The sequence below is a fragment of the Saimiri boliviensis genome, chromosome 11, assembly GCF_048565385.1.
Source record: "Saimiri boliviensis isolate mSaiBol1 chromosome 11, mSaiBol1.pri, whole genome shotgun sequence".
NCBI classification, from domain to species: Eukaryota; Metazoa; Chordata; class Mammalia; order Primates; family Cebidae; genus Saimiri; species Saimiri boliviensis.
The window spans coordinates 24676314-24688902 of record NC_133459.1 but is presented as its reverse complement, the minus strand read 5'-3'; the positions used below and the strand labels follow the sequence as shown (position 1 = coordinate 24688902).

At 45.2% G+C, this 12589-nt stretch overlaps 1 protein-coding gene across 5 annotated transcripts in view; it reads right to left on the bottom strand.

Moving 5' to 3' along the window:
* Window positions 1–8199, bottom strand: part of DHDDS (dehydrodolichyl diphosphate synthase subunit) — a 39434-nt gene extending 31235 nt beyond the window's left edge. For 4 of the 5 annotated variants that reach the window (XM_003934809.3, XM_010345382.2, XM_074380318.1 and 1 more), the window contains exons 1-3: window positions 8134–8199; window positions 7509–7626; window positions 3015–3131 (exon numbers count right to left, since the gene is read on the bottom strand). In XM_003934809.3, the coding sequence (XP_003934858.1) occupies window positions 3015–3131; window positions 7509–7571 (180 nt within the window). In that variant the 5' untranslated portion in view covers window positions 7572–7626; window positions 8134–8199. The other variant, XM_010345381.3, reaches the window with a different exon arrangement.
* Window positions 8200–12589: the final 4390 nt, after the last annotated feature.

Sequence of the window (12589 nt, the reverse complement as noted above, 5' to 3'; positions counted from 1 at the left end):
AACAGAAATTACAACTCAAGAAGAAATAAAACTGGCTGGCTGTGGTAGGTCACGTGTATAATCCTAGCACTTTGAGAGGCTGAGGCAGGCAGACTACCTGAGGTTGGGAGTTCAAGACCAGCCTGGCCAACATGGTGACACCCCATCTCTACTAAAAATACTGCCGGGTGCAGTGGGGCATGTCTGTAATCCCAGCTACTCAGGAGACTGAGGCAAGAGAATTATGTGAACCTGGAAGGTGGAGGTTACAGTGAGCCAAGATCGCATCATTGCACTCCAGCCTAGGCAACAAAATGAGACTTTGTTTCAAATAAAAAACAAAAACAAAAACACAACAAAGAAAGAAAAAGAAATGAAACTCAGACTTAAACGGAGTCCTCTGGAGTTGCTCTAATCTCGTACCACTAAAGATGGAGAACAGTGTTGAGAGATGGGGAGCTGGAGTTTAAAGGCAGACAACAGAAGACATTCAAGACATTCAAACAGAACAGAATAAGCTAAGCTGAACCTCTTAACAAACATACAAGCAAACAACTCTACTGTCACCTTAGGAAAATTACCAGTGAGAGCCTGACACTTGAGTAGCCTCTGGCCCCTAAAGACCTTTCAAGGCAGCTACTGTGGAAGGCACATCTGGGTTGGAATCCACCACTGATATCAGTCAATATAGTTGCTAATAACAAATTTCAATTTTTTTGAGCAGTTCCTTTATGTCAGGGACTACACTACATGTTTTTCATCATGCCCTCTCATTTACCTTCAAATAATCTACTCAGATAGAGACTGCCAACCCCATTTTATAGATGAAGAAACTGAGGCAAAGGAAAGCTACATAACTTGCTGCAGTTCACAAAGCCAGAAAGTGGCAGAACAGGGCTGCCAATGAGTTCTAAGTGACTCCAGAGCTTAAGCTTCTAAGCATTACGCAAAACTCCTCTCAGTTACAAAAAAGAAGCCAGAGTCAACAAATGTAAAGACTTCTACAGGGTGCTGGTGAGAACCCCACTGCCATTCACTAAAGGAAAAACATAATCGCTACCCTGGCATCAAGCTGTGTCTCTGTGCTAGGACACTGGGATCTGTGAACTATAAACCACATTCCCATTGTTAAAAGTTTCACCAAGATTGTCATATTCCATTCTTTTGTTAAACTTAATATTTTCTAATTTATAATATGCATTATACCATAAAATGTTCATGACCTCAGTGTAGAGTGATTAACTGGTTTGCCTGGCACTTTCCCCAGTTTTAGCAGTAAAAGGCCTGAGTCCTAAGAAATCCCTCAGCTTTGGCAAAGCAGAACGAGTAGTCACCCAATGGTAGTCCAGAAATGTCACTTCTAAGAATTTATCCAAAAGAGTACTTCTTTTTTTTTTTTTTAAATAGACAGGGTCTTGCTCTGTCACCAGGTTGGAGTGCAGTGACATGAACACAGTTCACTAAAGCCTTAACCTCCAGGGCTCAAGTGACCCTTCCACCTCAGTAAGTAGGCGGGACCATAGGCATGCACCACCGGGCTTGGCTAACTTTTTTTTTTTTTTTTGTAGAAACAGGATCTCACCATGTTGCCCCAGGCTGAAACAGTACTATTTATAATGCTTATTGTAATGTCAAGTAATAGTGGAGCAGTTAAATTATATCAGATCCTCTTGATAAAATGTTCTACAGTCATTGAAACATACAGTTAGAAAGCTTATATATACACTTTGAAAAAGACTTCTCCAGGCCAGGCGAGGGGGCTCACGCCTGCAATCCTAGCACTTTGGGAGGCAGAGGCACGTGGATCACCTGAGGTTGGCAGTTCAAGACCAGCCTGACCAACATGGAGAAACCTCCTCTCTACTAAAAAGACAAAATTAGCTGGGTTGGTGGGGCATCCCTGTAATCCCAGCTACTCAGGAGGCTGAGGCAGGAGAACTGCTTGAACCCAGGAGATGAAGGTTGAGGTGAGACGAGATGGCAACCATTACACTCCAGCCTGGGCAACAAGAGTGAAATTCCATCTCAAAAGAAAATAAATACTTCCCCAAATGTTGGCCGGATGCAGTGGCTCCTGCCTATAATCCCAGCACTTTGGGAGGCTGAGGTGGTGGATCACCTGAGATCAGGAGTTCGAGACCAGCCTGGCCAACACGGTGAAACCCCATGTCTACTAAATATACAAGAAAATTAGCTGGATGTGGTGGTGGGCGCCTGCAATCTCAGCTACTCAGGAGGCTGAGGCAGAGAATCGCTTGAACCCGGGAGGCAGAGGTTGCAGTGAGCAGAGAATCATGCCACTATACTCCAGCCTGGGTGACAGAGCAAGACTCTGTCTCAAAAAAAAAAAAAAAAAAAAAAAAACAACCAAACAACCAACCAAAATGATTAGTAAAAATAAGGTTACTGAAGCTATAGATGCAACTTTATCAATGTTAAGTCATGTAGAACATAAAATAAGGATTGGATGAGGCATAGAATATAAACTATTGATTTATTAAAATAATAATAAGAGGCAATTTTGTTCTTATTTCCAGTATTTTATGGTAATTCACTGGCTGATTACTTCTTTGTTAACATCAATTTTTTTTCTTGAGACAGTGTGACTCTGTCACCCAGGCTGGAGTGCAGTGGCACAATCTCTGTTCACTGCAGCCTCAAGCTCCCTGGGCTCAGGGAGTCCTCCCACCTCAGCCTCCTGAGTAGCTGGGGGTACAGGTGTGCACCATCAAGTCTGGTTAGTTTTTAAATTTTTTTTGTAGAGATGGGGTCTGACTACGTTGCCCAGGCTGGTCCTGAACCCCTGGGCTCAAGCAATCCTCCTGCCTTGGCCTCCCAAAGTGCCTAGATTACAGACATGAACAACCATGTCTGGCCAATGTCAAGATGAGATGTATAGCTAGCAAGGAAACAATAAAACACAGAGACAGATATAAAAAACACTCTTCAACCACAGCAAACTCAGGGCCTGGTTTTCTAGCTATAATCTGTCTCTCCACAGACTGTTCATTTTGGGCTCTGCCATACACACCCACCTCAGCGAGCTTGTTGAAGCCCTGTGAGTGTCCTTCCTGCCGTTCCACCTGGCACTTCTTGGCATAGCGACGGTTCCCGTCCATTATGAATGCAATGTGTTTTGGCACTGGGCCTGCCTGTGGAATATGAAGACAAATGATGAACAAGTCTCATATTCTTCAGGGATAAAGGAAGACACTACATCCCAAGGTGACAGGTTGGGCTATGTGATGAAAGCCCTGACGAAGGGAACTGGGTACTTCGTGCTTTGAGCTCAGTAAAAAGATATTAAAGTTTACTTATTTATTTATTTATTTATTTATTTATTTAGAGGCAGCACTCAGTCACCCAGACTAAAGTCTTGGCCTCCTGGGCTCAAGTGATCCTCCCACCTCTGCCTCCTGCTGAGTAGCCAGGACTACCAGCTCAGGCCACCACACCTACCTGGCCTTTTTTCTTTTTTTTTTTGAGATGGAGTTTCACTCTTGTTACCCAGGCTGAAGTGCAATGGCGCGATCTCGGCTCACCGCAACCTCTGCTTCCCGGGTTCAGGCAATTCTCTTGCCTCAGCCTCCTGAGTAGCTGGGATTACAGGCACACGCCACCATGCCCAGCTAATTTTTTGTATTTTTAGTAGAGATGGGGTTTCACCATGTTGACCAGGATGGTCTCGATCTCTTGACCTCGTGATCCACCCGCCTCGGCCTCCCAAAGTGCTGGGATTACAGGCTTGAGCCACCGCGCCCGGCGCCTTTTTTCTTTTTTAAGAGATGGGGTCAGCTGGGCATGGTGGCTCAGGCCTGTAATCCCAGCACTTTGGGAGGCCAAGGCGGGTGGATCATGAGGTCAGGATATTGAGACCATCCTGGCCAACATGGTGAAACCCTGTCTCTACTAAAATTACAAAAATTAGCCATGCTTGGTGGTGTGTGCCTGTAGTCCCAGCGACTTAGAAGGCTGAGGGAGGAGAATCGACTGACCCCTGGAGGCAGAGGTTGCAGTGAGCCAAGATTGCGCCACTGCACTCCAGCCTCTCCAGCCTCAGTGACAGAGCGAGATTCTGTCTCAAAAAAAACAAACAAACCCAAAAAAGAGACTGGATCTCCCTGTGTTGCCCAAGTCTTGAACTCCTGGGCTCAAGCAATCCTCTTCATCAGTCTCCCATAGTGGTGGGATTACAGGCATGAGCCACCACAGCCGGCCTATTTATTTTTATTTACATGTTTACTGAGCACTTACTACTTGCCAAATACTATGCTGGGCTTCTTATACTTCATCTTATCATACAGGTCTATAAAGCAAATAGTATTATCTTCATTTTACAGGTGGAAAAACAGGCTCAGAGAGTTCTAGTGACTTATATTAATCACACAGTTAAGAAGAGGCAAATGGGGATTCAAACTGATGTCGATCTGCTTCCAGAGTTAAACATATGCTCTTAACTACAGGCTTGGTTTAATTAGTCTCCAACTAGAGAGCAAAGGGAAAACGATTTTTTTTCTTTCTCCTTGAGACAGGGTCTTACTCTGTTACCCAAGCTGGATGAAGTGTGGTGGCATGATCTCGACTCATTTGCAACCTCCACCTTTTGGAATGAGAAAGATCCTCCCACTTCAATCTCCCAAGTAGTTGGGACTACAGGAATGTACCACCACACCCAGCTAATTTTTAAATTTTTTGTAGAGACAGGGGTCTCACCATATTGGCCAGGCTGCTCTTGAACTCCTGGCCTCAAGAGATCCGCTCGACTTGGCCTCTCAAAGTGCTGGGATTACAGGTGTGAGCCATCATGCCTGGCCAGGAAAAATACTGACGGATATAGTCAAATGAAGATGGTGCCTTCTACAGAAAAAAACGCACTCATAGGGCTGGGTGCAGTGGCTCATCCCTGTAATCCCAGCACTTTGGGAGGACAAGGCGGGCAGATCACTTGAGGTCAGGAGTTCAGGACCAGCCTGGCCAACATGTTGAAGCCCTGTCTCTACTAAAAATGTGAAAATTAGGGCCATGTGCGGTGGCTCACACCTGTAATCTCAACACTTAGGGAGGCCAAGGAGGGCAGATCACGAGGTCAGGAGTTTGACACCAGCCTGGCCAAGATGGTGAAACCCTATCTCTACTAAAAATATAAAAATTAGACAGGCGTGGTGGCGGGTTCCTGTAATCCCAACTACTTGGGAAGCTGAGGCAGGAGAACTGCTTGAACCTGGAAGGCAGAGGTTGCAGTGAGCCGGGATCAGGCCACTGCACTCCAGCCTGGGTGACAGAGCAAGACTCCATCTCAAACAAAACAAAACAAAACAAAACACACACACACAAAAATTAGCTGGGAGTGGTGGTGGGAGCCTGTAATCCCAGCTACTCAGGAGGCTGAGGTTGCAGTGAGCTGAGATCTCGCCACTGCACTCCAGCCTGGGTGACAGAGAGAAACTCTGTCTCAAAAAAAAAGGCACTCATTCCTGATCTCTAGCCAACTGCTGACACACAGGACCTGGGGCCCAATATTGTTGGATCTGCTGATTTTGCAAGAAAACCAAACATCAGGATTTTTATAAAAATTTTGTTTTTCAATGCAAACAGAAGATTTTTTCTGAGCCAAACAAAACTTACTTGGAGCCAGGCGTGGTGGCTCAGGCCTGTAATCCCAGCACTTTGGGAGGCCAAGGCAAGTGGATCATGAGATCAGGAGTTCAAGACCAGCCTGACCAATATGGTGAAACCCAGTCTCTACTAAAGGTACAAAAATTAGCTGGGTGTGGTGCCATGCACCTATAGTCCCAGCTACTCAGAAGGCTGAGGCAGGAGAACTGCTTGAACCTGGGAGGCGAAGGCTGCAGTGAGCCAAGATCACGCCACTGCACTCCAGCCTGGGCGAAAGTGAGACTCCATCTCAAAAAAAAAAAAAAAAAAAAAGCAAAAAACAAAACCCTTATTTGGCTTGGAGCAGCTGTTGAGTTGTCTACCATAGCAAAAATGAACTCCTTGGCCTATTTTTTTTCCTTACCTGGGTGGGCTCTTCCCTGACTGCTTCCTCAATACTTCTTCATTTCCTACTTTTGTCTCCCACAAACAGCCTTTCTGTCTCCCAATATCCATTCAAGTTATGCAGCTTGTTCTTCCAAACATAACACTGAAGTGGTTCCCCAAGGAGATACTTCCCATTTCCTGGACTGCTTGAGATCACTTGGCATTTGTGTGTGAGCATGTGTGGGGCTTGTAGAAAGGTTACTGACTCATAAATTCATTACTACCTGCTGCTTGACAGCCTGTGGCTGAAAAACAAAACCAAGCAGACTGGCCCCAATCTCAAACCTGTCTTAGGCAGATATAATATTGCTGTGACTCCTAGAGAAAAAGCTGAGGGAAGATTTGGGGAAGAAGGGAGATCATAGTCTTCAAACGGCTGAAAGACAACCCTACTAATAATTAAGAACTGCTAGACATACTGCTAAGTGCTTTATATTAATGTCTCATTTAATTCTCGTAACAATTCTACAATTGTTAAATTCACATGGTTACTAAATGATGGAACAGGACTTTCAGGCCAGGTGCAGTGGCTCAAGCCTGTAATCCCAGCACTTTGGGAGGCTGAGATAGGTAGATCACCTGAGGTCAGGAGTTCAAGACCAGCCTGGCCAACAAGGTGAAACCCCATCTCTACTAAAAATATAAAAATTAGCCATGTGTGGTAGCACACACTTTTAACTCCAGCTACTTGGGTGGCTAAGGCAAGAGAACTGCTTGAACCTGGGAGGTGAAGGCTGCAGTGAGCCAAGATTGCACCATTGCACGCCAACCTGGATGACAGAGCAAGACTGTCTCAAAATACAACAGAACAGGACTTTCATTCATGTCTGTCTGACTCTAGAGCCCAAACTTTTTTTTTTTGAGACAGGGTCTCATTCTGTCACCCAGGCTGAAGTGCAGTGATGCAATTATGACTCACTGCAGCTTTGACCTCAGCTCAAGAAATTCTCCCACTTCAACCTTCCAAGTAGCTGGGACTACAGGTGCATGCCACCAAGCCCAGCTAATTTTTGTATTATTTGTAGAATCGGGGTTTTGCCATGTTGTCCAGGGTGGTCTCGACTCCTGAGCTCAAACAATCTGCCCACTTTGGCCTCCTAAATTTCTGGGATTACAGGCATAAGCAACCAGGCCCACTCTTAGCCATTGCTCTGCTGTCAGATCTAAGAATAAATCAAAGATTAACCTATTTAAATCCACAGGAAAGTACAAGGAACAATGGATCCAAGTTCAAGGGAAACAAATTTCAGTTCTCTATAACAAAAATTTAGCAGTATAGGCTGCCCAATGATATTGAGAGGCCTGGGCTTCCTGAAAATGTCAGAGTTAGGACAAAAGTCTACCAGAAATGTAGACCTGGAAGTTACCATTCTAAGACTCTTTGGTTTCCTTGCTAAATTCCACTTAACATCATGAATCTCTCAACCTTAATAACAGGTTTTGATATAAGACCAGAAGACCAACTGGTGCTCTGGGCCATTGCTCACCTTTATGATGTTGGCACAGAACCGCTCCCAGAGTGACAGCTCTCCTTCCTTGATCCATGACATAGTTCTTTTCCAGTCAGAAGATCACCCCAGAACAACCAAACACCAGCCAGGTAATCTTGGATAAACAAGAAAGAAAATAAGAAGACACCAAGGTTTGTAAAGAGCTATAACTGACTTCTGGGAAATCAGCTGGACTGTGGAGAGCAGTCAGCATTAGAATCCAAAGGCACTTGTCTAAGCCTCTAATCTTTTACCACTCAGAGTTTTATAAGCCAAGGAGACCTTTGGAGGGCAAAAGCCTTTTCTCGGTTCTCCTGGCTTTGCGGACTTGTTCCCATTCCCATTTCCTCAGTATCTGCACTGACTTCTTCTGAACATCTAAGTCGGTTTCCTGCCATATCATGGTGACCACATCTTGATCATACCCCATTTCTTCCTTCTCCATCTTCCCCAAAGCTGTTTCCCACTCTGCGCTCCCCGTTAGTAGCCCCTTCAGTTATCGCACCCCTGCTACTTCACGCCTCGGTGGTCTCCTGATTATTCCCTCTGTCGTCCTTTTGCTTCTCCCCGCGCGCCCAGTCACCCTCTCCTCCTCTCGTTCACCCCTTCAGTTCACCCGCACCTGATTCGCTCCACTAGGCGCGTCCTCACTGCTTAAGTGGGCCGGCACTGCCTCACGACGTGGCGCCAGAAGAATACGTCATCTTTAGGCGCTGGGGCACGCCCCCTCCGTCACTCAAGGGGTGGGGCCTGCCTTGCGCCTGTGCCTGCAGGCTGGGAGCGGGGGGGCGCAGCCCGCGTTTTGGGTCTGCAGTTCTCAGTCCCGCGGGACGTGGAAGCGGGTGTGGGTCAGAGCCAGGCTCCTGTGACTCAGAGGGGCGGGAGGTCGGGCTCCAGGCCACGTGCTAGGGGACAGGCTGGGGAAGGCGGGGTTGAGCACAGCGTGGTCAGCGGAGGGGTCGGTAGACTCACACTTTGGGAGGCCTCTGGAAAACGCGCCAGGGAAATATGTCAGGGGGCAAGAATCGAGGCGTTTCTTGGCCTTCGAAGGCAGCTTAAGACCGCTGAGAAACGGAGCAAGGCAGCGTCCTTACCTTGGAATGCCGCAAAACCGGCCTTCATTAGAGCACTAGCACATATTCTTGAAAATTATTTTGTTAACGTTTCGTGTTTTATTTAGTGGATTTAATCCTCTCGGGAGAAGTTCCCAGCCGCAGCCAGTCTTACAGACGCGCAGAATATGAATCTGTTTTGAGGCACGCGTATTTTAGGATTTGTGGATTCCCAAGACCCATCCCAAAGAACTCAAGAGAAGGGTTAAGGCCAGAAGAAGCTCTGCCGTAAGAATGACTTCTAAAATAACAGAAAGGTACTCGCTTTGGCAGCACATAAACGAAAATAACAAATTAACCCTGGCAGAAAAGCTAAGGGCATTAGCTCTGTACTGAACCTTTACGAGAAAAGGGTTGCAAGAATTTTAGGCTCACAAAAGAAACTCGTTCAGTTTTCTCAGAATTGAAAGAGGAAAAAATTCTTAATCGATTCTGATACAATCAATATTTCTTGCAAAGCATAATACAACCTACATCTGAATGTTTTCAGTGAAATAGAAATTCACAATTGTCATAAGAACCTTTTGTCGCATTTCACCTTACGTTATTAAAGAAATGAGGCAAGGAAGAGACGTTTTACTGGCGATGTCTAATTGAAGTCTTCCACTCTTTCTAATGAAAGGGGCTATTTTAACACAGAAACATGATCAAAGAAAGCCCTAAGGATGAGTAGAAGTTAATAGTATTGAGCTTTTTCATTCTTCCACACACCACCATGCCCGGCTTTGCAACCTGGGGAGTAAATTTCAGCCCAAGTTACTTCATTTTGCAGCAAGACAATTTAACAAAGCCCACTAGTAGTTTGCTCCTCCATGAGATTCTCCTGTTAGCTTTGACTTTTGATGCAATTAAGGAGCCAGAGTCCCTGGAATGGATGTATGAAACTTCTTACCCTTGCTTTGATGTCAGGACTGAGGATTTAAACGGTTTCCCTGTACTTTGTTAATATACTTGATTTGCCTCCAATTAAGTGTTTTTTTCTTTTTAAAATCCTTCCCTTAGTGGGAATAGATGTTTAAAATTCAGTGTTCTTGCTTGATGACTGGTGATATATATATGAAAAAAATTCGATGTTCATCAAAAAGCTAACAAACTTTGGCTCGAAGAAAATGTTGCATTTATAGCTAGTCGGTGAATCTCCTATGGCCTCAATTTCCCCAGTTCCACATTCCTCTCCTTGGGGTGCTGCAAGGGGTTAATTAATTAAGATTTGTAAAAGGCTTTGAGTAGTAGGGGACAAAGTATTATTAGGGTCTCATGCCCCAAGCCATGGCCCCATCCTTTCATCCCAGCCAGTGGCACAGGCAACCCCATTCTTATGCATGCCAAGCCCCTAATCCCCTCTTGAATGTGGAAGCTTCCAAGGAAAGGACAAGAGGCCTTAACTAGAAACAAAAAATCCACTGTAATGAGGTGCTAAGAGGACTGAACTTTCAAGGTTCATTCCTAACAAAGTGGCTGAACAGAAAAACTTAATGGTTCTTCTGTGACTTCTGAGTCCCAATCCAAGAAAGTGGGAATCATGGGAAAGGCAAAAAACATCTGACAAGGGGATGACAGTTTGAGTACCAATAAGTCTTTATTTATTCATTGTATTTTCCCAGGGAAAGGAGAAGGGAAGGGAAGAGTCAGCATGTGTTAATAAATGATTAGAAAATTGGAAAGGAAATACCCAGTACAGCAAAATCAACCATCAAATAAACACACCCCAGTGATGGGGTCACCAAAGCCCAAAGGGGCTCAATCTCCTGCAGTTTAGGAATGAGGGAAAGGGATCAGGAAAAGAACAGACAGGTACAGGCTTTCCTACCCTCCCTCCCATAAATTCAAGATTTTACACAAAGCTTTGGTTTCTAGCAGTAAACATGGAGTTACATTCGTTCGTCTCCTATTAAACAATCTTGTGGCCACTTTGACATAAGTTTCTAGCACCTGCATAAAAGTTCCTGAGTGACTTGGATATACATTCATATTCCCTTTCTTGGCCTCCTGACCCCACTTTCTACATGGAAGGCCCCCAATTGCATCTCTCTACTTTAGGATTAAAAATTAAGTAGGTTTGATCCATCTAAAATACAGCAGTGTCTTTTTTTTTTTTTTTTTTTTTTTGAGACGGAGTCTTGCTCTGTCACCCAGGCTGAAGTGCAGTGGCGCGATCTCAACTTACTGCAACCTCTACCTCTCAGTTTCAAGTGATTCCCCTGCCTCTGCCTCCCGAGTAGCTGGGATTACAGGCACACACCATCATGCCCGGCTAATTTTTTTGTATTTTAGTAGAGATGGGGTTTCACTGTGTTGGCCAGGATGGTCTTGAACTCCTGACCTCGTGATCCACCTACCTCGGTCGCCCAAAGTACTGGAACTACAGGCGTGAGGCACCACACCTGGCCTACAGCAGCGTCTTAAGTGTTTGTCATGAATACATCAAGAAATGGTTGGCCGGACATGGTGGCTCACCAAAACAAATGTATTGGTCTTGATTCAGGAGGCTGGAACAAGGAATGGAGGGTTTCTAGCTTCTTTCGGATTTTTGCATACATTGTTTAGAAGTTGTGGAGACACTCTAAGCATTAAATGTGTACGAGCGTGGGTGTGTAGGTTTTCTTTTGGGGGTGAACAGAAAAGAGAGCAGGGTGGAAGACACGTTTTTGGGACAGAAGATCTGATCTGATAGGTAAAGACGAACACAAAAGAAAGGATGGTTCAAGATCCCCACTTTAAGAAGAGGGCCCCCCAAACTAATGTTTCAGATCTTTTTGCCTGGTGCAGAACCTTCTGTCAAAGATGCTTTGGCTATTTTTCTCTCAATACAAAAAGAAGTTTGTAAACAAAACCCCAAAGAACAGGGAGAAAGACCAATACATTATATTTACACAAACTAGGCCACCTAGCAATCACCAAATTAGTGAAGTCCTACAAAGCCCAGACAAATACAATAACTAGAGGGGGGCAGCATTTAGGGGAGACAAGAACCCAGGATCAGACACACACCACCCAATGTGTTCTATTGCATTTGTCCCGTTTCAACACAGTGAGGTAGGTTTGCGGTGATCTCACAGCATGTAAACGAAACCCCCTTTTCTCCTTTAGCTACCGTGACACTACTAATCACTACTGCAGCAGGGCAGGACACGGGCCCCAGGCACCACAAAGCCCTGCTCGTGTGTCTTCCTGGAACCCAAGGATTCTGACAGGTGAAGGATTTTAGACCTTTCTTCATGTAGCCATCCCTTGACAGCACAGGATTCAGTACAGGGGTACTGGTCTTAAAACTTATCCTTACCAACTCCGGTTTTATGAACACACACACCCTGTTGTGCATGGTAGGCCTCATCTAATGTGGTGAAGAATGGATCTGGGATGTAAAGCACGTCCTGTGCTCTAGGATTAGACAACCCTCACCTAATCTTGGCTTCCTCTCTGGGCCTTTCACCTGGCCCAGCCTCTCCTAGCCTCTGCACCGCCATTTCCTGTTTAGAGTAATTTCTAATCTTCCAGTAGGAGGCAATCAAGTCATGGGGCAACCCAGTTAAAACCTAGTCTCCCATAAAACATTTTCAAGGCAGAGGGGGTTTCAAGAGGACACGATGGCAGAAAAGCCAGCTCTCATTGGCAAAAATGAGGTAGTTCAATAGGCTGTGCACTCCAAATAGTTGCTCTCCACGGTGGCAAAAACAACAAAAAGTATTCCGGCTGTGCAGACCTGGAGCTGCTGCCGACTTATCCCTGAGATTGCTCATGTACCTGAGAACACAGTGCAGGAAATGAGGGCCTTAGATTAAAATATACAAAAATACAAAACCAGAATATTTATATTAAGGAAAAAAAAAGTTAAAATGCACAAGATACGTCATTCGCACACAGCTAGTGCAGTTGGCATCCTGGAGAAAGTGGGACCCAAGGTGCAGTATCCAAGGGAGCAAATAAATAAAATCACATTGACCCAGAATGGGGCGGAGTGAGTGT